Here is a 27584-nt window from a genome sequence, read left to right on the forward strand (position 1 = left end):
AAAGCATTATCACGAGATACAGAAAGTGCAAGGTTTGTATGGGTCTCACTAGCATGATCTTTCCCATAACAACTCAAGCTGTTGATTGGGTATTAAGAGTGTAGTGATTTGTAAATATATGTGGCCAGCAGCAAGTTGCTGCCCTTCATATTTCTGCTGATTGGAGATCTGCAATATGGGCCATAATAATCGCAATGCCTCTGGTGGAGCGGTCACCTACTCTTCCATAGAGCAGCCGACCTGCAATGGAGTGACCGAGGGAAATGCATGTTGCCAACCAGGGAGTTCCTTTTTGTTTTTAAAATGGCTGTCCCTTGTTAGAAATGCCAAAGGTAATGAGCAATTTGTCAGTGTGCATAAAACATTTGTTTCTATCTACACAGAATTTTACACAACACTGTACATCCAGGGAGTAAAAAGATCTCTCTACCAGCAAATGCTAGAAGGTGTGCTTTTTCCTAAAGGAGAAATGCCCTAGATACTTTAGTTAGGCATGACGTGTGGATTTCGACTGAGAGTAGCTTCATATTTATATAAGTGCATGAACAGTTTACTAATGGAAAATGCTTGAATTGCCCCAATCTGCCTTTTCAAGGTAATAGCCAGTAAGACTGCAGTCTACCATGACAGCATCTGCATTGAGTCATAATGAATGGGTTTGAAAGGTCTTTATGGGTTTTCAGAAGACTGCAAGGAGCTCCCACTGGGGGCATGAGGTTAAAGTCAAGTATGCAGGACCATTCTGAAAAAGTTCCCTTTATAACTTCTGACCACTCTAGTAGTGAGGAGGAATCATTGCCTGCCAAGCATAATTATTTTAAGTTTGCTGCTAAGTGTACTCAAACAAAAATAGTTTGAAGCCTCAAATCAATAGGTGTAAGAGATAGCGTTGTATTTCATATGGCTGCATGCACATGTTGTTGGTGTCTTTAGATCTAGTCCAGGTGATAAAAGTTTCCATTTGAGTGCACAAGTCAGGGTAAAGGTGGATGCAAATGTCCTCAACTGAGGAATCAGAAGAACTTCCCTTTGCATTTCTGGGTATCACTACCTGCTTCCAAAGGACTTGCATTTCCTCCTTCTGTGGTGCGTGTCACAGACAGGCTAAGTAGGGGTGCAGTAGATCTCCACTTCTGGAACACCAGTTGAGGTTGCATTGATTCCAGCTCACATTTATGCCAGGTAAAAGTCTCTTCACCTGAGGAAATATATACAACTATTTTCTAGATGCGGCATATGCTCCACTGTCAGGGTAATGTTGTGAGTTAACAGTGTCAAAGCTTCTCGGCTTCTTGTACAGAGGTGGCCACTTCATGCTCCCTCTCTTCTGAATATAGAAAATTATCCTTGCTGTTTTGTGACCTACACCTGGTGGTCCCAGATACCTATAGATGGCATCCAGTGACAGTCTAGATCCTCATAGAGTGACCCATCAAAGACAGCTTAATGGAACAAGACTGTAGGAGGACAACACCAAGCGGGCCTTTTAGTCTCGAATTGTACTCTCATTCTTGGACTTTATCAAGGCCATCAGAATTAGAAGTCAGAATCCCCGCTCATCAAAAGGCTATGCCTTTAACTGCATAGCTCATATTTTGGCTACCAGAAACACAGTCTTACCCCCGGCCTAGAGAACCTCACGGGTAAGTAGCGAGCTCTAAACCCCCTGATTGATTGATTATGCTGGGAGAAAGAAGGGACCCTGGCGTTCTAGCAGCTAAATGCAGGTCACTACCACTTGTGAGATTCATGCAGTAGAGTGATCCTTTAGTGAGACTTGAGCACAAGAGCATATGGATAACAGCCAGTCAAGCACGTACTTGAACATACTTGCACTTAAATAAAAATGGCTGCCACTGGAGCTATTCACTCGGTGAAAACATATGGCGATAATTTGTGGCCAAAGGGAAGTGCCTTGAGTTGTTAGTGTTAGGCATCTACCACAATCTGTAAGCACTGCCAGTGGGAAGGGTGCACATGCATATGGAAATAGTCATCTTCCAGATGAATGGAAGTGAAGTGCTCAGAATTCATTAATAGCAAATGTGTAGAGAAATCATTTTGAAGCCTTTCTTCTTGACGTACTTGCCGAGGGTCTCATGGTCCAGCATAGATGGCCAGCGCACAGATGTTTTCTTGACCAAAGAATTGAAACCATTGTTTATATGGGCTTTGGACAACATATCCATACCAGTCTATTGGAGCCAGTTCTGGAGTGCTTTGAGGTTCAAGTCATGTTCACCATGAGGGATATGATAGAGGCGTTTGAGGAACTTCTACAGAACGCCCACACTAGACTATGTTTAGTGGTGTGATATGATATGTTGTCAAGCTGTGATAAGAGTCTGGATCCTGCCCGTCTGGTATGGGGGCCACCAGGGGAGACAATGGGCTAGGGAGTGAGATTTGTCTTCTTTGGTCTTGGCTTAAAGAGGAAGAGGCTCCCCTATCCTACACCAGGTCCTAGCATTTGGCTGATGCTGTTGCCGTCTTATGTGTGTAGGACTGGCCCTGGCTGTAGAAACCCTGTTGTAGGTAGGGTTAAAAAACATTTACTTCTTGCTGAAGGGGCACACTGACCTGGCAGTGTCAGTTGTATTCGTCTGTAAGGCCTCATACACACACACTTTCTAAACTAATTTTGGCCTTATAAGGACATGATTAGACAATATGACTGCACTTCAGAGCAATGGACGTACTTTGCAGCCAGCCATATCTATGCATCACCCACTCCACTGGACATCTGTTAAAGCCAATGGTATCAAGAGATTTTGCAACACAGTAATATAAATCTGCTCAACACCCTTCGAAATAGCATTGATGTGTGCTTGGCAGTATCCTGCTAGTTCTTTCAAGAGAGAGAGGGTAAGCCATGGCAGAGTTGCCTACTGAATCGGACTAAGATGACCATAGCATAACACACCTAATGTGCGTTATGGGAAGTGATCTTTTTCCTCATTCTCTCTAACTTCTGGCTTTCATGTTCTGATAAACCTGTATATAGGAATCAAATCTCCTTTGCACTGTAGCAGAAATCCCAGGGTCAGGTTTTAGCTGTTACTGAGGCAACCAGAAATGAATCTTTGTCCCATAACTAAAATTTCTTATGCAATTAAGGCCCTCTCACAGATGGAGAAGCAGTGGAATGGACTTGGTAAATGTGTGCAATGCACCTTTGGAATTGACAAAAATACATGCCTTCCTGGTGTAGGAAATAGGAAGGGTGAACTTCAGTGAAGAGTGGTCAATCAGTGTGTATTTTCACCATATCACCCCTGGAGGAAATCCCTTGGCAAGGGATTAATCAGACTATCATTCATCAGCAATATAAGCATCCGATTCTGGAGACGGAGTCTCCTGTTTGGATTCATTTCCGCCATTTAATAGTATTGCCATCAATGTCACAGGAGGAGGTTGCATGGCTGGAGGATGTATAAACAGAACAGGAGAAAGAACAGGCACTGGTTGAGACACAGTCACTGGAGTGCCTGGAAATTAAGGCACAATAAGTGGTGCACAGTGGAGGCCAGTTATGTGCATAGGGGATGCTGGTGGCAATACATGTTAGACCCCTTGCACTATATCTTCTGAGTCAGGCTCGAAATGTATGTCGTGGTTTTGAGGACCATCTTGGTCACTAGATAGCACCTGGGGTCTTCCCCTGAGCCATCATCATCCTTGTCCTCATTATTGCCAAATACCGCTCCCTTTTTGACTAGATGAAAGCTCCTCCAGGATTTCTGTAGGATATTTTGGTGCCACTTTAAGAGGTGAGGAGTGGTGGGAATAGACGGTGGTTCCTCTATGTCAAAATGACTGTCATCAATGAGACAGGTATGACAGATGTGGATGACATCAAGTTCACTGTTGAAGGGGAAGTAGAGGGTATGCATGATCAGAGCTTGGCAAATGAAATCTACTAGCCTTAGCCATTGACAAGAATAATGAGAAGAAGCACCTCAGAAACAGGCACTGAGGGCACATAGATGAACACCTACTTCAAGATCATCAATGGGGACTTCACTATTGATGGCTATGGTGCAGTTTTGGTCACTGGTAGATATTTGGCGACAGGCAGGGGTTTGGCTGGAGACAGAGGTGTCACCTCTACCGAGAAGGAACACGACTTAGACGTTTTACTCTTTAGAGGTTTTACCTTCAAACCAAAAGTCTGCTTCTTTAAATCAAGGACAGAGGGTTTGAAAAATGAAAGTGCAAATGTTTCAGAGGAAGATGCTCTAGTTGGATCCTTTGAGGAAAGCATCTCAACTTTTGTAAAAGCCCTCCTGGCAGACTCCGCCCCTGACAAGGCAGTCTATAAGCAACCTCTCAGTTTTGTAAGGTCTTTCTAGAGAAGAATTTACATCTGCCCATGTTTTAGCTGACTGCTAAGATGTCCTATTAGTGGGATTGTTGGCAAAGATCTTTTTTAACCCACAAGTCTTGCATGTCTTGAGGAGATGCTTCTTTTTGGATGCACTATCATTCAACTCTCGCTCTTAGGACTCAGCTACCCAGACACAAAAGGGTAATCGTACCTACTACACATGTAGTGAGATATTCTAAGGGAAGAACTGACTGAAATGCAGATAAAATCAAAAGATAGAACAGAGCTCGATAATTCCTTCTTGGCATTCTGTAGAAAAGTTGGGCTAAGGAGAGTTGAGCTTAAAGTCTCTTAATCTCATTGGCCAGTGTTCAGCAACATAATGAGGTAGAGAGACTACACTTAGTAGATGGGTAAAACAATGTTTAAGAAGTGAATGCAAACAATACTTTTTAAACAGATTAACTACTGAAATAAGTTAGATGTCAAATCAATGAAAAACCTAGTGCTGGAGATATGCTGGATATTCATTGAAATAAGAGCATTCTAGGAATCGTAATCCTAAATCATATTACGATCTTCTGACTCACTCAAAACTTGTCAAAATAAACTTGTTGAAAGATGGAAAGACAAAAGATCTTATGCTTTCAAGTACTTTACTTTTACATTAGAATTACTAGAGAACCATGAAATCTAACTACCATCATACCTGGATTACATTAGACAAATAGAAAATGTGGTATTAATGGCTGCGGGAGCTCTAGATCAGCTGCCAGAAACTGACACTCCAACTAGTTTTGTTTTCATTCTTTTTTTGATTTTCCAACAGATTTGGTGCCTCACTAAGTTGGACCATCTACTTTGCCTAAATGAATTGGCCACCCCTTATCAATGGATCCACCTAATTATTATGGCCGCAAATAAGTACTATTAAAACAACTCTCTAAAAGCCTGTACACTTTAATGCCTTGCCCACCACCCCCACTGACAAAAAATGTGTTTCGAAACATACATTTTGTTTGTAAATTTCTCTTGGGGAAGGAGGATATGGGAAAGCCAAACAACCACGATCTTCATAATAGGTTCAAAACATCAAAGCTTTAGCTATCTTGATTTTAAAATATAGCATCAAGCCTATTCTTTAAGAATAATCTATTAACTAAGCACTCACGAACAGATGGCTGAGTGATAGTTGCGCAGGGTAGTAATTAGTAGGTCACAATCTCCAAGCTCAAAGGATAAGGTGATGGCCATCTACCATCAACCAAATAGCCTGGAAAAATCTACTACTATAAACAACAACACTCTGATATATCCTGAGCTAAATTCCACAACAATCAATGTTCATAGTAAATCAAAGTCGACGCAATCTTCTTGTATCCTTCATTTATTTTTCTTATTCAATGATGATCTTCACACTCGAGCCTAGCCAACAAGTGTTTCGTCTTTCATGGTAACAACCACAGACTTCGTCAGGGCTAATTGTTTCAAGGAGTAAAATCATTAAACAGAGACCATCCCAGTCGTCACGATTTTGTACTATGCCGTATTCACGGAGAAGGTGTGTGGCCTCTCCTAGTAGTATTCTCTCGATATCAGAGTCAACATCGGACCGGTGAGTGTCCCGTTTCCAGCATGCACGTGTGAATCGGCGTCTCGAAAGACGAAACACGTGTTGGCTAGGCTCGAGTGTGAAGATATTCATTGAATAAGAAAAATAAATGAAGGATACAAGAAGACTGTGTCGACTTTGATTTACTATGAACATTGATTGTTGTGGAGTTTAGTTCAGGATATATCAGAGTGTTGCAACCTATTAACTAGTCAATAATGATTAGGATGGTGTTAGTACGAGTGGTGAAGGAGCAGCAGTAAGGCTTTGTTTTAGACCCGTCAACAATGATGGTCGAATTGAACCCTGGTGCTGCTGCTTCTGAAGACTTGAATACTTTCAAAAACTGAGAAACGGGCTACGAAGCTTGAATGTGAATTACTTGTTAAAAAATGCTCTCCACTATGGAATAATCCTTCCTTTGAGACAAACAATAGGAGGTAATATTGGAATGCATGGCTAAACGTACGTATTAGGAAGATGGGTGATCTTTGGGCTGATGTCTGATGGATGCATAAAAACAAGAAGATCAATTCTGAGCAAATGTCCCAACTCCTTGACCGGTTTACTAAGTGCCTAACAAAAATGAATGTGTCCTCATGTAATGAAACTGTGCTATGTAAGCGCTCTGATACCCAATATCTTCGGGTCTAGTGTGCGCAATATAAAACTCTTTAAAAAAGAAAGTGGTGTGTACCGAAATCTCGGAAATCTCCATTGCTCAAAGCTTTGAGAGAAAAATGCTTCCTCATTATTAGGAATACCAACTATCAAATGTGTGTAGGGATGGGTAAAAACAAATATAAGTGAATAAAGGATATGGAGAATGAGAATTTTTTTTAAAGGAAACATACACCACATAGGATCTTATTTGAATGTAATGGTCTCCACTGCAATTGTTTTACTGCACACTGGTTGACAGGCCAAATTCTGCATTCAAACTGCATATGAGCTCTTTGGTCGTGTCAAATCGTTCAGCAGTTTGGGGATTAAGTAGCCTTGGGAACCCCTTTATAACTGAACTAATTCTTCACAAGTCCTCTCTGGTCTACATGTACAGGTAGGAAAAAGCTACTTACCAGTATGCATCTGTTCTGGGCATGTAGGGCTGCAGAACTACACACTATTGCATTAGATCACCATCTGGTGGTGGGCCTGGATGATTACACTTTGTTGTTGTCTTGGAAGAGTCTTTGTGTGCTGAATGACTCCTCCCTTAGATCGTAGTGCGCATGGGCATCGACTCCATCTTCAGATTGTTTTCGCCACCCGGCAAATGATGGAGTTGTATGAGTACATTTAGAGATGACCATGTGTTGTGTATCTAAATAAGATAATACTGGAACAGATACAGGTAGCCGGGGAGGTGGGTGGGCATGTGTGGTTCTGCAGCCCTACATGCCAAGAACAGATGCATACTGGTAAGTAGCATTTTCCGTTCGAGGCATATGGGCTGCAGACCACACACTATTGCATAGATCGCACAGCAGTTTCTCCCTCTGCGGCGAACACCCGTATCTCTTGCAGTAGTTTGAAATAATGTTTTTAGTACAGCCTGGCCCACACTTGCCTGTTGTTTTGCCTGCACATCTACACAGTAGTGTTTTGTAAATGTGCGCGGAGTAGACCATGTAGCTGCTTTACAGATGTAATCTAATGGTATATTTCCTAGGAATGCCACAGATGCTCCTAACTTACGGGTAGAATGAGCCCTAGGAGGAATGGATAGAGTGTGTTTTGCTTTCTGGTAACAAATCTGAATGCACTTAACAATCCACCTTGCAATGCCTGATTTAGAAATAGGATTGCCCTTATGTGTAGGTGAAAAGGACACAAACAGTTTTTTACTTTTACAAAATGGTTTTGTCCTATCAATGTAGTAGAGAAGTGCTCTTTTTACATCTAATGTATGTAGAGCTCTTTCTGCAACTGTTTGCGGTTGGGGAAAAAATACTGGCAACTCAATAGATTGGTTGAGGTGGAACGGTGAAAATTACCTTTGGCAGAAACTTTGGATTTGTTTTAAGAACCAGTTTATTGTGATGAAGGTGTATAAATGGTTCTTGAATTGTTAATGCCTGAATCTCACTTACTCTCCTTAGTGAGGTAATTGCTACTAGAAAAGCAACTTTCCATGTAAGAAACTGTAATTCACACTTATGTAACGGTTCAAAAGGTGGACCCATAAGTCTGGTGAGGACAATATGATTCTTTGGAGTCCTTCCATAAACGCTTTGATTGCAGGTACTCTAAACAATGACAGATGTTGTCTGTTTTGGAGATATGTTGCTATAGAAGCAAGATGTAACCTGATTGAAGAATACGCTAAGTTAGATCTTTGCAGATGTAACAGGTAGCATATGATGTTTTATATGGAAACATCAAATGGGTTGACGTTGTTATTTGTGCAATACACCACAAACCTTTTCCACTTTGCTGCATAGCATGCTCTAGTGGTAGGACGTCTTGCTTCTTTAATGACATTCATGCAATCAGGGGGTAAATTTAGATATCCGAATTCTAAGACCTCAGGAGGCAGATAGCTAGATTGAGCTGCATTGGGCCTGGATGCATAATCTCTCCATGGTTCTGTGTCAGTAGATGTGGGGAGCGTTTTAATTTGTGATGTGGTACTACTGAGAGGTCTAGCAGTGTGGTGTACCACGGTTGTCTTGCCCACGTTGGTGCTATGAGAATCAATGTGAGAGAATGTTGCTGTAGCTTGCGTACCACTAATGGAATTAGTGGGAGAGGTGGAAAAGCGTATGCAAATTTGTTTGACCAGTTCATCCATACCGCATTGCCTTTGGATAATGGGTGTGGGTATCTGGCGGCGAAGCTTGGGCATTTGGAGTTGTGATGCGTAGCAAACAGATCTATCTCTGGTTGACCCCACATTTGAATAAATGGCTGAAGACCTTGACGATGAAGTTCCCATTTGTGTATCTGTTATTTCTGACGACTTAACAGATCTGCCACTTGATTGTGAACTCCTGGTAGATGTTCTGCTAGCACAAAAATGTTTTGAGGAATGGCCCACCTCCATATGCTCTGCGCCAGCCGGGAGAGCTGTAGGGAGTGTGTCCCTCCTTGCTTTTGAATGTAGTACATTGCTGTCATATTGTCCGTTCGGACTAGTACAGCTTTGTTTGACAGGTAATGTTGAAACGATTTTAGAGCTAGAAAAATCGCTAGTAACGCCAGATGATTTATGTGGAGTAGTTTTTGTTGCAGTGTCCATGTACCTTGTACTGTGTGTCTTTGTAAATGCGCTCCCCATCCTGTGAGAGATGCGTCTGTGGTTAGTATCATTTGTGGAACAGAATCTATAAACGGCCGGCCCTTGGAAAGGTTTTTGGTGTTCCACCATTGGAGAGAGCGATATGTCCAGTCGTCTACGACCACCAGATCGGTTATTTGTCGCTGAGCCTGATTCCATTGACTTGCCAAGCATTCTTGTATGGGACGCATTTGTAGTCTTGCGTATGGCACTATGAAAATGCAAGATGCCATCATTCCGATTAGTTGCATGAACACTCGAGCTTGTAGTGAGTGTTGTGGCTGGAATCTTTTGATGAGATACTGCATATATTGCATTCTTGTTGGGTTGGGGTATGCTATTGCTTTGGAAGCATCTATTGTGGCACCTAGATACTGTTGAGAGAGGGACCGTTGGAGATGTGACTTCTTTTGATATACTGTAATCCTAATATGTGCAGCAGACAGATCGTCTGATGCGTGTGTTGTACACATTGGTTGTACGATTTGGATCTTATTAACCAGGCGTCCAGATAAGGTAAGACATGAATGTTGTCCCTTCTTAAGTGTGCTGCTACTACTGCTAGACACTTTGTAAACACTCGAGGTGCTATAGTTACTTAGAAAGGGAGTACCTTGAATTGGCAGTGCTGACCTTCTAGTACGAACCGTAAGTACTTTCTGTGAGATTGATGAATGGGAATGTGAAGTAGGCATCTTTAAGGTCTAATGTGGCAAGGAAGTCGCCTTTCTTTAGCAACGGTGGAACCTGTTGTAGTGTGACCATATGAATTGGTCTGATTGTATGTACAGGTTTGGGGGTCTTAGATCTAGAATAGGTCTGAGGGACCCGTCCTTTTTGGGTATGAGAAAAAAAAAGGGAGTAAACCCCTGTGTTTTGATGCTGTTTTGGGAATGGTTCTATTGCATTCTTTTGCAGTAGAGATTCCACCTCTTGTCTTAATAGTATGAGGTGTTCCTGTGACATGGGACGCTGTCTGGATGGTATTGTTGGAGTGGAGTGGAAGTGAGCTCCAGGCGATAACCTGACTGAATTATTTGTCTCACCCACCTGTCTGTGGTGATGGAGTTCCAGACAGGTAGGAACTGTTGTAATCTCCCCCGACAGGAGTGGAATGGTCTGGGGGGATGGGAGGGAAGTCACTTATTGAGGGTAGAGGAGTTACGATTGTTGTTGCCTCTACCTCTGCCCTTATTGTTGTTTCCTCTATACCCAGCTCTCTAATATCCCTTACTGGGTGAGGTTTGGTTGGGCGCTTTGTAAGAAGAGGAGGTGTTATCAGTTCGGAAACCTTTAGAGGCGCCCCAATATGAGGAGCGACGAAAGGAAGGTCTATGGGCTTGCGTCTGTAAAGCTCCCATTGATTTTGCCGTATCCATATCTTTTTTTCATCTTTTCTAGTGCACTGTCCACTGCTGGGCCGAAAATATGCTGTTGGTCGAATGGTTGGTTTAAGATACTGGCTTGTACTTCTGGTTTAAACCCAGAGATGCGTAGCCATGCATATCTGCGCAACAATACCCCTGTATTTACTGCTCTAGATGCTGTGTCTGCAGTGTCTAGTGCACATCTTATTGTTATAATCTTGCCTTCCTGCATTAGGTCAGAAGCCCTAGTCTTATATTGTTCTGGCAAGTGTTGCATGAGTGACTGTAACTCATCATAATGAGCTCTGTCATATCGTGCTAACAGGGCTAGTGTTAGCAATCCTCCATATATTGGCTGCTTGTGAGATGGTGCGTTTTCCTGAACCATCTCAAAGCTTAGACTCTTTATCGGGGTGGAGCATCCCCTGTTGTCTGCCAGTTAGCTCTCTTTCTCGCATTTGACACTACCAGTGAGTCTAGTGGCAGCTGTCCTTTAATATATGCTGGGTCAGTTGAAGCCGCTTTGTACTTCTTTTCTAGCCTGGGGTTAATTACCCTGGCTCTGACTGGGTCTTTAAATATTTCTGGTGCGCGTCTTACCACTCCGTTAAGTATTGGCAATGTGGTTGTGGTTTTATGTGACGATAACAGTGTGTCCATTAGGAAGGCTTCTTCTACTGGATCTGTATGTAAGTCTACTCCATGGAAAGTAGCTGCTCTATGAATGAGCTGTGTGAACCCAATGGTGACATCTGGGGAAGATGGCCTAGACGGGTATGCATTGTCTTGTGGTAGATCTGATGCATCTGGTGCATTATAGTCTTCCCATGGGTCACCTGATGGCCCAGCCATATCATCTGGATCATGAATATCATCCATTTGATGTTCACTCTCTACCTCTTGTGAGTAGGTATCTCCATAATCCTTATCTTGCGGTATAAGGCTATGTGTACTGACTGGAGAATGTACAGGAGAGATATCTACTGTTATTTCTACTTCTGGTGAAGGAATTCTTATAGGGGAAGTTTGAACATGCTTTTTAAGAGGAACTGGCGGTGGTTTAGGATAGTCCATTTTCCTCTTTTCAGGCACTGTGTATACATCTTCAGTCTTTGGATGAATTTTTAAGAGTCTTTTGCCTTGCATCAGGTAGGAAAAGCTCTGCTATTGGCAAATCTTTTTTCGGCGCCGATTTATCTTGTTTGGGGCTGAAATTTTTAGACTTTGCAGTGTCTATTGTCTTCGGAACGGTTCTTTGTTTCGGTTTCGAAGGCTTTTCTTGTCTTTTCTTTGGATCTGTGCTTTTTGGATCCGAAGCTTTTGTTCCTGTGTGTCTAGATTCATCTGCCCTTGGAGCCGAAACATGTTTCGATATTGGAACTGTTTTCGGGTCCACTTTTTTCGGAACTGGGGTCGTCCTCGGTTCGGTAGCTTTGGGAACCTCTTTGGGGGCCGAACTTAGTTTCGGTCGCCTGTTTTCGGTACCGATGGATGTCTCGGTGCCGGTGTTGACTTTGGTTTAAGCACCTTCTGTTTTTCGGGATCGACAGACTGACTCGAGCCCGAGTCGAATGGAGGCTTTTTAGTACTCTTCGCTGCCGAGCCTGAAGGCGGGGCGTCGGAAGGTTTTGTTCGGTGTGCACCTGGACCCGAAGTTGGAGGTGGAATCAAAGCCTGTCCCGGTATGGTGGGGTGAACAGGGTCGACGCTCTTACTCACGACATTTTGACCAGCTGGAAGAAGATCGTCATCTTCGGATTGATCCTCGGCTCCGGAAGCTGAAACCTCTGCTTCTGAAGCGACGTCTTCTTGCTGCTCTTCGACGTCTACCTCGATCGGCGCCTCGTCGATGATGAGGTCTGGTGTCGACGACGATGACTGCTTCATTGCTCTTCGAGCTCGACGGTCCCTGATTGTTTTCTTGGACAGTAACGAAGCGCAGGCCTCACAGTCTCGACTCTCGTGCTCTGGAGACAAGCACATGCTGCAAACCTCATGAAGGTCAGTGTGGGGAAACTTGTGTCCACATTGAGGGCACTTCTTGAAGGGTGTTCTTTCCATGAGCCAAAGGCACAATGGTGCAGTTGGGCCCGACGGCCCGACGAACTTTGGAATCGAGAAGTGGAGCCTTTCTTCGACGCGGGTAACCTGAATCAGTGTCGAAGACAATGTCGATGTTGTAGATTGATTTATGGATTCGAAAAGAGATCGGTAACGGGACCGAACAATGAACACATCGAGCGCGATGGCGGAAAAAAACAATCTGAAGATGGAGTCGATGCCCATGCGCACTACGATCTAAGGAAGGAGTCATTCAGCACACAAAGACTCTTCCAAGGCAACAACAAAGTGTAATCATCCGGGCCCACCAGCAGATGGTGATCTAATGCAATAGTGTGTGGTCTGCAGCCCATATGCCTAGAACATAACTGTTTTCATGAAGCTTTGTTTGGAATATCTTAGCGATTCCTTTGTTTATCCTGTGATTTACTTTTATGAAGAAATATATTAATACTTAAGTTCTTGAAGTTATGCTATAGAATATGGTCCATGAAGTAGTTTGTTATATGTACATTCCTCAAAAATTTAATTCCAGCAATATGCAAGTCTCTACTTCTCTGTATTAGCATGATTTTAGATGTTGAACAATAAAGTATTTCAAGTGCTATATGGTGGAATTTAACACTTAGGATGACCCAAAGATTGAGGTTTTGGCACACTACGATTATAGTGTAATATTTAGAATTCGCCCACATATTTATTAAAAGCCAAATCTTAAAGTACAAATAAAGCAGGAAGTCAATGAGATACACAGGACACAATAATGTATAAGGATATTTTAGAGTGTCCCTTCTATGGTTCTGTGAAAACATAAGACCCATTCAACTATTACCTCTGTGAAGTCATAGCCAGGTTCACAACTGTTTCCAGATATTTCCTAGTTCCAACCACGCACACCACTTATCATAACCAGTTAATCACAATGGTTTCTCTCACAAATCAATCCTCTAAGGATTCCTAAAACCTGCTGTACTTACTCAAAAACCTTTTCCAGGTCCACAAGACATAATGTTTATTAGAGCAAAATTGGATGAAATCATTGTCTTACCTGGTAATCGGGTTTTGTAAAATAATCCAGACTGAGGATATGATCTAAGAAAATGTTGAATTCAGGAGGCAGGTGTTTCAACATGAGCCGATGTTCATACCGTTCTTTAATAGAGCCCACTTGTTCCTAGAAAGAAGCACATTGTGATGAGCATTTATAGCTGTATGCCATTAGGCTTGCTAGACATCTCTGCGCTTTTAAATGTTTAAGGAGAGCCATAAAGAATACAGAAGAGTTAATCTTGTTGAGAAAAAGCTAGGAGAAGCTTTTCTACATAGAGAACTTTATCGTAGAAATTATTTAAACTGGTCATTTTTATGGCATGGTGTTATGTACATTAAGACAAACAAAGTTAACAGAACAAATCAATTTTCGTAGGCTAAATATATTTGTTTAACAAAACCTTGATAAAGAGAGAGAATTTACATTATGATGCTGCCGTGCATCAAATAGGCTGAGCCTTTTGGGAAGCATTTTACCCAAAAAATCACTGGTAAATTTGATATACCCCTAGTTCACCTGCTTAAATAAGCATGATAGCCTGTTTTTACCACCTCATGATTGCATAACTAAAGGAAAGGTGAGGAAAACGAACAGCTGATTGAGGTAGACTAGGGATGTTTTTGGATTAGTATGACCCATTTATGCTTTTTTAGTGCTAATGGTTCAGGCTGCCGCAAACAATCCTCTTATATAAAAGACCTTGTCATCCCAAGTGGGGGATCGTCATATCACTCTGAAGTAAGCCAGACATCAATCAGATTTATCAGCAAGGTCACTGTGTTAAGCAAAACTCGTAATGGCAGAGTGAGATATATATATATATATATATATATATATATATATATATATATATATTTATGTGTAAAGAAGAAGATGCAGAGGCCTCTTCTTTCAGGACAAACTTGTGCTTTATTCAGCATTAAAAGCGGCAGGATCATTCTCCATCCTGATGCGTTTTGGCTTTCCTGAAGCCTTTTTCACAGGTGAGCCATTTATATAATGCCATGTGACCTCCTGCCCAAGTGGGCGGACTGCTTGATGATTCCGTAGTCCCTTGGTCATTCGTTTACCATAATGCACCTCGTTAATCACAGTACAATACAAATCCAGGCAGCAGTGTGATATGTTTTAAATCACTGTAAAATAGTTCAAAGCACCGTAGTCTCATATAGTTCATTCTATTTCAGTGCATTGTGCTCAATATATACAGAGTGCTCCCGCACTCATTTCAATGTCTCTTGTGGCACCATTGTCCTGAACTGGCAAGAGAAGGTATAATACCCCTCTCGCTCCCTTGCACTCCACCACTTACTGTATTTTTCTCAGGTTAATCCTCTTTCTGAGTTGAGGAGGTGGGTCAGTCTCCAAAAACTGTCTCCACAGCACCAAAATCCCCCACAATGAAAGGAGACCAAGACCCTGTCAGGGCAGCATCAGCCAGTGCGGGAACAGAGCCTCCCGCTATTAAACATAAGAAGAAAATGCTGACACCTCTTCTTTCAGGACAAACTTGCGCTTTATTCAGCATTAAAAACGGTAGCACCTCTCTCCATCCAGATGCGTTTCGGCATTCCCTGAAGCCTTTTTCACCGGTGAGCGTTTTATATAATGTCATGTGACCTCATAGTATATATATATATATATATATATATTCGGTACGTGGACGTCCTTCAGCAACCAATCGATCGGTCAAGAACGAGGCAAACCCAGAATCTGGTGCATGTAAATTTATTTAAAACCCAACACCACTGCTGCCATATATATATCTCAATGGAGGGCATGATTATATCAATGTGAATTAGTCTTTCCTGCCAACTTTCCACCATTTGTTCCACTTTATAGTAATTTAAACTAAGGTCCACTCAGAAATGCACCAATAAACTATGGATGTGGCCATACTGCAATCTCAACCAATATAAAAACTCATACAAGTTTACCAGTTTACCTTGTCTTTTATTTTTCTCCAAGGCAGCTGTCCAATAACAAACTCCACCAGCATGTAAAATAGGGACCAGAGGTCATCGTGCCGTCCCATTTCCTGTATTAAAAAAAATAAAATGAATTGTATTGTAAAGTTTGTACTGACTTCGGCTGTTAATAACTTATAAGACCTTTTAAATGCTTTTTGTACAAACCAGAAACTTGATTCATAAAATAAAACGTTAAAAGAACAGAAAGATATTTACATCTCTGAAAAACATGCTTTAATGGTTTTCTTTCAATTCACAATCTACGCCTGCAAAGTTATACCAGGCAGAGGTTTCAAGGCGTACTAGTTGAATGGAAGGAAGTAGTCCGAACTCCAAATTAATTTTTTTTTACCCCCTCGGCAGAGAAAACATTTTTCCCCTTGGAGAAAACCCTTCTACAACCGCACCAAATCTGGAGGTGATCCATTCCAATTCCCATTCTGTAAACGTAGTTACTCTAACACATGCCTGGAGTAAATCCCTGATGATGTCCTCGGTGAGCAGCGGTTGGATCAAAGTTTGAGAAGGCCTATGAGCATTTCCAGGCCTCCAAAGCGGGCACGCCTTGAGACACCCATTTTCACACTCATGTCAGAGATATCTGCAGTGCAAATCCATTGTCTCCTGCCAGGTATCCTTTTGTGAGTTACTGGCAATGTAAATTAGGTTTTCTTTCTTTTTTGATTTTTTCAAAATATTTTATTTGCAGTTTTATTGCTGCATTTGTGCAACTGTGCAACCATGCAACAGTGTTTCATACGTTAACTGACATTTGGAAATCTAATCCCTTCTAAAACCCTTAACGCCACCTTGCCTACATTTCCCCATTTGTGAGATCAGACAGAGAGCGTGTATTACAGTTAGTTTAGTGATATTCCGATGCACATCCCCTTAGCGTAACCGGGCATTATAGGTGACGGTGCTTTGATTGTCTACTGGTTTCTTTGCTATTGCTTTCTATTCGGGTCTGTGGTGCTGTGCCTAAGCAGGTATGACTGTGGTGGACCCCAGAAATCCTTGGATCTCTGTCAGTGCTATAGTGGTGTAATATAGCTCCAGTTGTAGGACTTCCCCCAAACACATGCCACCCTTTGATAAGCCAACAACAAAGCTACAGATATAAATCTTCGCATCGGGCAGGCATCTCCTTGGTATATCCCAGCAGTGCCAGTTTTGGGACGGTAACACCTGTTCCCTGGTCATCTTGGCTAATGCTATAAATACCTCCCCATACAGTATCTGCTGGTTGGTGGGCAGAGCCATGACAAGTGCAGGAAGTCGGCGGATGGCGTCGAACATCTTTCGCTCATAGAAGTTGAGCCTTATAGAGTTTGCGTGGGGTGTAATAGGTTTGGTGTAGGTATTTGAATTGTACCAGCCTTAGCCGGCCGTTGGGTGGTAGGCGACCTTGCCATTTATAACAGTAGTTCCACTGTGTGTTTGTGATATCGCTACCCAAACCTAGCTACCAGCGTTTCTTGGCCTGCGGCGCTAATCCAGAGTGCTCGTTATGCATCGCGTAATACAGTTTAGTAACTATGTGTTTTTGTGCGTCTGTGTTGAGGCATAGTGTTGATTCTTTACTAGTGACAGGTTCCTGTGGAAATGTTGGGTAGTGGCTTATACAGTGGACTCTGGAATATGCAACTGGTCCCGAAAAGTTGAATATGGAAAAAGATCACCCATCTTGTGTATACCCAACTGTTGCAGGGTTTTCCCACTACTTTTTCTGCTGTTATGTTTGCCAATGGATATTGTTTGACTGATTGTTCCGGAGTATATACTACTAGATGACATAGTTTTTTCTGAATCCAATCCCATGCACATTGCGACAGAGTTAATATCCGACCTGCTATGCTTGGGCCAACTGCAAGACTGCAAGATAAGCCATATATGTGGGTGAGTGAAGCCAATAGTGGGCACAGTTTTAATAGAGCTGAAAGTTTGGTGCGGCCATACTTCCTCGCTCATGTGACAGAATGAGGGTTTCCCTGCGCACTCTGGGCTGCCTGCCCATCCAAGCTATTTTGCTGTGTATGGAAAAACTGTGTTACGCACTATTCTGATATTTATTAACAGGTAGAGGAGTCCAGGCAGAACTGCCATCTTCATGAGCATTGTACTTCCCATTAGAGACAGGGGTAGATGTATCCACCTGTTTACCCGGTCTTCTATGTGCGACATAACTTTCCTGTAATTTTCAGTTATCACCTCACTTCTGTCCCTACTTATCCATATACCAAGATATTTTATGCACCTTTGGCACTCGTGTCGCCTGCATTAATGGAAATATGGTGGATTTATTATAGTTCATGATTATTCCTGCCAGCGCTTTGAAATTGGAGAACTAGCATGTCACTGGGCTCATGTTATTTGAGGGGTCTCTTAAATGTAATAACATGTCATCTGCTTACAGTGCGTTTGTTAGAGTGCCCATTCGGTTTAGGACCAAAAAATAAAAATTTCTCATTCTAGAGAATCAAACGCCTTGGTGGCATCCAGGAGGACTGCACCACCTCTAAATCAGGCCTCAATTGGTGCAGGACCATAAATATGGTCCTCAGATTGTGGGCGGTAGAGCGGCCGGGTATAAAGTCCGCCTGGTCCAGTAGCACCAGATTTGGTAAGAGGAGAGCCAGACGGTTAGCCAGGACTTTGGCTACTATCTTGGGGTCTATATTTATAATGGACTAAGGCCTGTAAGAGTTGCATTGTGTGGGCGCATTTTATGGGGTTTCAGCAGTGCGATTTATATAGTTTCACTGAATGAGGGTGGCAGCATGTCGTGCCAAGGCTGTCACTCCCCGGGGCTTTAGATGTGAGAACGACTGATGTTGTTCAGCGATCTTGTCCAGAGTGATAGGTGACTACAGCAGATGCGTCACGGGCCCCTCCAGCTAGGCCAATGCTATACGATCAAAGTATGCAGACAGATTTTCTGCATTGGGAGACGTGCAGGATGTATATAGGTGTGTGTGTAGCAGCTTACAAATTCGAACAATATTGCTTCAGCTTCATGTTTACGTTCCTCATCAATTCCACGATGTTCTGTGGCGGACGCCTGGGACAGTATTATTGATGCTAGTGTTCTACTAGGTCTATTGGCCGCGCCATACGCCTGGGTCGCAGCGTATTTATCTGAGTGTTTGGAGTTTATGAGGGTTACTTGCTACATATGTGTACTTTAAAAAGTGTGTAACTGCTGCTCAATTTTGTTCAAGCACAATCCTAGGGATCAGCGAACCCTTGATAGCTTCTTAGCTATACAGATTCCTCTCATATATGGTTTGTATGCCTCCATACTATGCCCACTGCCGTCACTGACTGTTCGTTGGTCTGGAAGTACAGCTCTTTTTCCATCCGAATTTAGTCTCTAAAAACGGTGTCGAGTAGGGCAGAGAGAGGCAGGTGCCACATGAGTGCTCTTTATTTTGGTGCAGGAAGTTCAACCTCCAAGCACACCGTCGAGTGGTCTGATAAAGTGCGCTGTAAATGGCTGAAAATAAATTTCTAAATGGTGCTCAAGCTGTCTTCTTTACTATAGGCCCACAACAAAAAACTAAGCAGACAATACAAGATAAGAAAAGACAGCATATTCTGAAGGATTTATTTTTTACATCGGTCAAAATAAAAATTAATTAATGAGAACAAATAACAGTGGAACAGAACCAAAGAATCAAATAATGTTGATTTCATCCATTCTGAGCCCATTAATGACCTAATAATAAAGATGTTTCATTTTAACCTGGCAAGAATGTATTCCTCCTAAACCAATTGCACGTAAACAACCAACCAGCAACTTGAAACTAATTGAAACTAATTATCTGTCAACTGTCGATTTTGATTGTGAATTCCCTTACTAAAATTTGGAAGCAAAAGTTCTCAAACTTGTGTAATCTAACAAATAAAACAGAAGCACCAACAAAGAGGGCCCTCAAGACTGGAAAAGAGGCAAGCTAAAGACTAAAGAGTTATAGAAACAATAAAATGAAATAGAACTCCTTAAATGATTTTTTGTTTTCCCTACTGCCCATCAAGTGATATTTCTCTACGGCTACTAACCTGATCTGCTGAGTCCCATAGGGATCCTCACTCAGCCAGACGCTATTCAAATATAAATGACTCAGCTCACTAGCATCATCCAAACCCACAGAATCAACATCACACAGGCAGACAACACCCAAATAGTCCTCTACCTCTGAGATGACCTGCCCAACATTTGAACCACCTGCATGTCCGAAGTTGCCTAATGGGTGAAGATCAACAGTCTTGAACTCAACTCAGACAAGATGGAGGTGGTACTCTTCGGAAACGACATCTCTTTGTGGTCTCTGGCCAAGTGGCCAGCTGAACTGGGACGATAACCCAACTCCGCCTATCAAGCCAGAAACACTTGCATACTGGTCAACCAAATCAACTCGTGGCATCATCCTGTTTCCACACCCCCCCAAGCTACTCCAAAAGATCTTCAAGTAGCTCCCTCGCGACACCCGAAGAACAGTCACCCAGGTCCTGATAAACAGCAAACTGAACTAATGCAATGCTCTCTATGTTGGCATCATCGCTCACTTCATCGATGTCTCCAGGTCATCTAAAACAGAGTAGCCAGACCCACACTGCAACTCAACCGCCATGCACACATCATCAACCACCTCAAAAACATACACTGGCTCCCAGTACACAAATGTGCTCTCTTCAAACTACTCACTTAAGCATACAAGGCGCTACGCAATTTTGTCCTTATCCACATTAACAGCAGCATCCGCTTTCACACTCTGACAAGAAAGCTCCACTCAGCCAGTCTCCTGCTAACTCACATTCCCCACGCCCGGAGAGCCAGCGCCAGCGGTCGAGCTATCTTGTATCTAGCTTCTAAAGCCTGAAACAACCTCCCCTTGCAAATCAAAGCTGCTAGCTGTGTCCTTGTGTTTCTCAGGAAACTGAAAGCCTAACTGTTCAACTAGGCCACAGCCAGGTTATGGCACCCCTACTTCTTCAGGTGCCTGGATACCCTTCCAGGTGATACGTGCGCCATACAAATACACGTAACATAACATAACACAATAACAATGATCTTAGATGATATTTATATGGAAATCAATCCCTTAATCATACAGGAACAATCAAGCAGTAGTCATTTCTAATCATATGAGAACATTTGTTTAAAGTGGAGGCGTGAAATGCAGCATGAAGGTGGAAGTTTATGGTTCTGTGTTACCAAAGATAAACAACTGTAGTTGTGGCAATGTTTAAAGTACATGGTCCCCACTTCTCTTATATATCCCATACAGTTTGTTATACATGGGACAAAATACACTCTGCTGACGTTATAAGAATACTGCAAGTATTGAAGGAGTTCCAGTATCAGACAAAGGAACTCGGCTTTGTGATATACTTCCTTTATAAGGTCAAGGAATTCTGAGGTCTTCTCACGTCTGCATCTACCACCAATGGTCCACAATTGGGTGTCTTGAAAACCTAGCCACATAGCACATTTCACTCAGCATCACATTCTGAATCAGCTCATCTTTCATTCTGACCTAGCTTACACTCAGTATCATATATAACACTTTTATAGAGTATGCATTCATTCCCAAAGGGGTCCCATGGGGTAACCTGAGAGATAACAGAAAATGATTGCTATCCATATAGATGGTACACGAACTAAGCAGGAAGAAAGGCTGGGTGGACCGGGTAGGATTAGAACATGTGAGCATAGAATCAAGCTCACATCCCTGAAGTGGAAACACCAGTTCAGTGAGAACCTAGACCTGGTCCTAGCAAAAAACAGAAAGAAGATAATTCCATGCATCCCAATCCACATCAACAAATAGTTTGATTTTGGGCAATACACTAAACATCTGGAAAAAAATACTTCAGCACAGCATCCCTAAACCTGGCACCAGTCAATGCAACAGGTCAAGGAAATGTTACCAGCTGTAACCAACACCCATGTCCTGAAAATAAAACACATGCACAAACATAAAAAAATCTGATTCCCAGCAACTTCTGCTCAGGAATCATCACGTAACAAATGGGTGCTCCCACAACAAAACAGGTACATAATTGCATAGCTGCATTTCAATTGTGCTTTCTTACCCTTTGACAAGACTCTGAAGCACTTTCTAGATGGTCAAATAAGTACCTACCATGTTTGTTCTGTCAGGTTGGAAGAGGGAATTGGTCGAGGTGTCAAATATAGGAAGTATACTTCAGACTAGATGAATAGCCTGTAGTAGTGGCTTATGCATGAAATGTTATGCAAATATAGTGTGAGGCATAATTTAATGAACTACGTATATAAATCATATACAAGTAGTATACGGTCTGAGAGGCTTTGCTTCAAGATTTTGAGAACAGTCAGATCCTTTTTGCTTTTCTGAATTATAAAAGGTTGCTGATGGTCTTATTGTTTTAAGAAGCATGTTCCAGAGCTGGAATCCCTGAAGAGAGAAAGATCTCTTTTAAATGTGTATTTTTTTCAACTGGAGGGATGATCAAAACGGGACCCATTTTGGATCTGAGGTATCCCCTCAAAGTGTATAGCTTGAGTGTTGACTGCAGAAAGATAGGTCCTGCCCCCAAGGATCGCCTGCTGTGCGATACTGAGCACTTCTGCAAGAGATTCTTCTTGCTGTTGGTAACCACTGTAAAGTTTTTAGGGACATCGTAACATGGTCATGTCTACTATGATTAAGTTGGCTGCTGAGGTCTAGATGTGTTACAGGTAGCCTTTGCTGTTTTTCTTTAGATGTGTGATTTAGAGGAATCATCAAGACATGGTGACATTAGGGTTACTGATGGCTGAAAAGATTTTTGGCGCTGAAAGTCAAAATAAAATTTTACAGCTGAAGATCTCCACATTTTCTAATCACAAGTAGCTTTTGGTGCCTTTTCTTGTTATTTTTTCTGCTTATTCGGAGGGGGCATAACTTCGGGGGTGGGGGAGTGCGGGGTGTGACACCCTCCAAATAAATACATAATTTGCGTGGTAGTTGGACCTGGGGCCCTGAGTTGGGTTCGCTAGGTCGGTTTTGGCGTTTCTTGTCATCCAGCTTTCACTATAAGATTTTAACTGGTTAGTATGTGGATCAGGAATGTAAACATATTCATGGCTAGATTTACAGAGATTTTGCTTTGGGGTTGTGTAACTTTTTTTAAAGCAACCATGACGCAACCTTTTTGGTATTTATAAAGCCAAGCAAATTTCAATTTGCAGCCCTTTGTAATATAAAGTAAAATAAACCAGCGCATTGGCTGCACTGAATTACCTTGCATCAAGTAGGCGTACCATGGGTGGTGTACAGGTAATCCATTTATGTCAAATTATATTTTTGTGGCAGACTATCAGTTCCTGGGTCTGTAGGTGGGTATTCTCAAAATAACCCACTGTTTCAGCTTCATACACGAGTTCCCCAATTTATACAGAGTTGCAAAGAAATGAGTAAATAAATGGTTACCTCTACGTTAATTTAGTATTAACGTTCCAGGTGCTCCAATGCTAGCCAACTCTCAAGTGTGTTGCCCATTGCAGCTGCCTGTAGTCAACCTTGCACAGTATATCTTGAACTTCCTCATCCTTCATTTTAGCAGCATGAAGCTATTCGGTGTTGGAGGGGGTTCTTGATGGTGCTCTCTCCAGGCCCTTAATCTAATTTTCTAGAACAGTAAGATTACCTTCCAGTGCCAATCACACTACAGGAGCAGTAGAATTACATCATCCCTTATCACCACCTTAAACGCCTCCCACTCCTCAATTCTGCAACAAGCTGTACCCCTGTTCTCTGCAAAATAACTTTTAATTCCCTCCCATATCTTTTCCCTGTATCTACGGTGTTCGAGCACTACAGTCCTCATCCACTAGTGTTGGGATGGCTGTGTAAACCCTTCCACGTTGTGGTGGCAACACAAGTGGTTTATAATCCGACAGTTTTACATAGGTGATTCATGATATTCAAAATATTCATGATTGTGGTAAGCACACAAAAGAGAAGACCAAACCTCAGATCACTGAAAGACTCATCCATAGGCAATGACGCCAACACCCTTCCACACAACTTCAACACTTTTTGTGGAAAATGTTAACATCCACATCCCAATTAAAACAGATAATGCAAGCCAAAGCCTTCAGCATCCGACGTTTCCATGAACAGGAATCCATCTATCCATCCATCAGGGTACAGGAATGCAAATGAAAGAAAAACAGAACTCATAATGACCTCATGATACAGAAGTCCCTCGCTCAGACTGCTCAGCACAGTAGCAAAAGCTAAGTACTATACCAACACCATCAATGAAACCACCAATAGAAGCAGACTGCTTTTCATGACAATCAAGCACTGCTTCAACTCCCATGCCAGACTAACCTATTCCTCACTCCACAAATGCCATTTTCTTCAACCTCTTCTTCACCGAAAAAATACAGATGATCCTACAGCACATTAACAACATGAACACTGCTTTATCACTTACCCCCACTCCTCCCCAGAGTATTCCGCACCAGGCAGCCTTCAAAACCTTATCTTTTGCAGATTTCACAAATTTCTTCATCAAAGCCTTTTCTTATGAAGATTAGGTCTCGCCCTCATCCTTCATCACAGTCCTCACTAAGATGATCTTTCACTTCTTCTCGCCATTGTCACTGCCTCCATCTCTCAAAGAATTTTCAAAACATTTTCACAGAAGCTCTCAAGACAGGCCAGATCCTCATGCTCCTAAAGAAACCTACACTAGACCCTAATGACCTTGCCAACTACGGCTGATCACTTTTCTACCATTCATTTGCAAGATCACTGAAAAAGCAGTCCATGTTCAAATCCAAGATGACCTCCATTTTCACCATCTCCTTCTCGACTACCATTCTGGCTACAGATCAATCTGCAGCACAGAGCCTACTACCTTACACATCATAGATGATGACCTCTTGACCACAGAAGATGACCCCTATCTACTGACTTTTCTATCTATAATAATAATAATAATAAAGGGGTTTATAAAGCGCCTGGTGACGCCATCCCGGCGTATCCCCGCGCTGTGGAGAGAGAGTCAAGAGAGCAGAAAACAGCAATCCCTAGAGGGCAAACAAATGTGTTTTTAAAAAAAGCAGCAGGCAAGCAGGCTCTGAAACAACATCCCCATATCCATCAAGACTGTCCCAAGTCTGCTCCTACTTAGGAGAGAATTAGGAAAACTCACCAGGTGTAAACTTCACTTCTTCATGAGCTTATTCTGCAACAAGGCAAAGAGAGCACTATTCTTCTTTGAATAAGAATTTATCCTGTAATGCTTAGCAGCATTATTCACTCGCCTTACATTCCAGGGAACATACTTTCAACTGTTCATGGCCTTTGCCCTTGATAAGTGCTAGTGTGTGCCTGGTTAGATATTCTGTTACTAATCCAGTCGTTCTTTCTTAGCAGCTGCATAGTGTCACAGTCACCCTCCCCACACCCGCATGCCCTCCTAGCACTCACCTACTTTCCACAGCTTTCAGTGGCTCGGCTCCCCTTGGAACAATACCCATTACTCCCCTCCCTGAAAAGGTCAGGGGCATCTTCCTGACCAAAGCCACTAATATACCTACAAATAGAGCCAATGTACAAACAAAAGTGAGGGACGGCCCCCAGCCTGAGGCCCTCTATTCGCAGCCCCTGCATCTACTGGGATGTCTTTCTCATCATTTGGAGTATCTCACTGTTAGACCTGGCACCTTGGCGTGAGTCTCCCTTCCACTTTTTGCTGATGTGCCTCAGATGTTTTGTTGGTGTTAGCTGCTCAGGGCACTGCGCCACTGCCAATCAGTGCCACAGTGCAAGTCCTCCCTATGAAAAGTGTACATCTAATTGGTTTCCATGATTGGCTTATTTGATTTACTGTCAGTCCCCAGTATAGTGCACCAGGAGTGCCAGGGCTTGAAAATACAAATGCTGCTAGTGGGCCTGCAGCACTGGTTGTGCCACCCACAGAAGCAGCCTCTTAAAATGTGTCTAAGGTCTGCCATTGCAGAACCTGCGTGCAGTCTGGTACTGTCATGCTGACTGCGCACGTACACCTACTTGCCAGCCCCTAAACCTTCCCTTAACTTCATATTAGTCACCCCTATGGTGGGCCCAAGGGCAGGATGCATTGTAAGCATAAGGTAGGACAAGCCCCGATGTGTGTGGCATGTCCTAATAGTGAATTAGGGGTGCCGCTCGTAGGCTTGGACCTTGTGCATTCCTGCCATTTCCTCGCTCACGGACCTGCGGAACAATCGAAAGGATAATCGAGCGCTAGAGGGGCAGACCAATTTGAAGTGAACAGCCGGGTCGGGACTGCGAGGTCCAGCGGGCCTTGCAGTGACATCATTGCCGCAGCTGGGGCCTCTTCCCGCACCCTCCCCCTACTGCACATAACGCCTCGCGGCCCCCGCTTTGCGGGGGCCGCTCGTAGGCTTGGACCTTGTGCATTCCTGCCATTTCCTCCCTCACGGACCTGCGGAACAATCGAAAGGATAATCGAGCGCCAGAGGGGCAGAGCAATTTGAAGTGAACAGCCGGGTCGGGACTGCGAGGTCCAGCGGGCCTTGCGGTGACATCATTGGCCGCAGCTGGGGCCTCTTCCCACGTCCCTCCCACCAACTACTTTAGGCACGCCCATCAACGCTCTAGCGGGACGCGTGCGGGACGAAGACCGGGGCGAAGTCCGGGCAAAGGGCGGGCCGTCTAAGGCCGTCCAAGGTCGTGTAGGCCTGGCTGGGCCTCCTCTCTTTCACTGGTAACTCGTTCAAGCTTCGTAGGTATTTGCTCATCTAGTGAACTTGAGCGCAGAACTGGTACAATTGAGATATTTGTTGTATAGCATCTACGGTAGATTGTGGCTGTATTCACCATGTCTTTACGGTCCGGAAAGAATCGACATATCACACTCTACCTCTGGTGGGGTGGCCACAGGTACTCTGGATCACTTTTTTAAGAGAGCGTCCACAATACTTGAAAAGGAGATCGCTTATGCTGAGAGGCGATTGTCTCTGGATCTAATAACGGGGAAGCGTTTGTCCTTAGGTCAAATAGGGTCGGCGGCTTCCCCGGTACCCACACATGCTTTAGGGGATGAAATTAGGTTGGTGGATATAGGTGAAGATCTAGATAGTTCTAGTATAATCTTGTCTCCCTCGAGTCAGACTTCTAGTGGTAATACTGGTTTATACAATTCCACGAGGATTTCTACCATATCCCCCCCCACTCAGACCCAGGGGACATTAGTTAAGAATAAACCCAATAGTAAGAAAAGAGGGGGTAGCCCTTTGAAGGGCAGTCAAGCTAAGTTACAAAAGAAGTCTTCTAACTCGGTCCCTTCAGTTGCTGCCCAGCCTTCTATTCCGCTTAGGGCTCCCATAGTAGCTACTCACACCCCTAATTGTCCTATTGATGAGGGTGGATTTCTGGGGAAAATCGAAATCTTGGTGAAATCTTTGATGTTGCCTCTTTTAGAGAGAACCAGGATGATCAATTCCAAACTAGACCAGATTGAGAAACAGGTCGGAGGCAACTCACTCTTACTGGCCGACCTGGTAAAAAGTACGGCCAGCCCTAAAACTACGGATACTACCACAAAAGGTACGGGCCCTAGTACTATCGTTAGGGCGACCACTGAGGTATCAGGTAAAACATCCAATGGTCTAACGATACAATCATGCCCGAAGATCCAACCAGTGGGTTCTTCTAGACCTGGTGGGAGGGTGACGGAGTCGGTGCCTATACCGAATCCTGCAACTAGTGGTTTACCAGCTGGTAGAAGGCCGACCAGGCAACCACAGCAGGATAAGGAAGTTTGTAAAGATCACCTCCCTAGATTAGACCTTCCTCCTGAGTCAGCTCCCTATTCGATCGTACTGGTGGGTGTACGAGCCCTAGGGGCAGGAAAATCGGAATCTTA

General features: G+C 43.2%; 1 protein-coding gene across 1 annotated transcript in view; it reads right to left on the bottom strand.

Moving 5' to 3' along the window:
* The window catches only part of TTBK2 (tau tubulin kinase 2), a 631485-nt gene that overhangs the window by 175511 nt on the left and 428390 nt on the right, over nt 1-27584 (bottom strand). Inside the window, exons 9-10 of the mRNA XM_078659515.1 lie at nt 15644-15736; nt 13696-13821 (exon numbers count right to left, since the gene is read on the bottom strand). Of these exons, the coding sequence (XP_078515641.1) occupies nt 13696-13821; nt 15644-15736 (219 nt within the window). The remainder of the gene's footprint in view (nt 1-13695; nt 13822-15643; nt 15737-27584) is intronic.

The sequence above is a fragment of the Lissotriton helveticus genome, chromosome 9 (assembly GCF_964261635.1).
Source record: "Lissotriton helveticus chromosome 9, aLisHel1.1, whole genome shotgun sequence".
Lineage (NCBI taxonomy): Eukaryota > Metazoa > Chordata > Amphibia > Caudata > Salamandridae > Lissotriton > Lissotriton helveticus.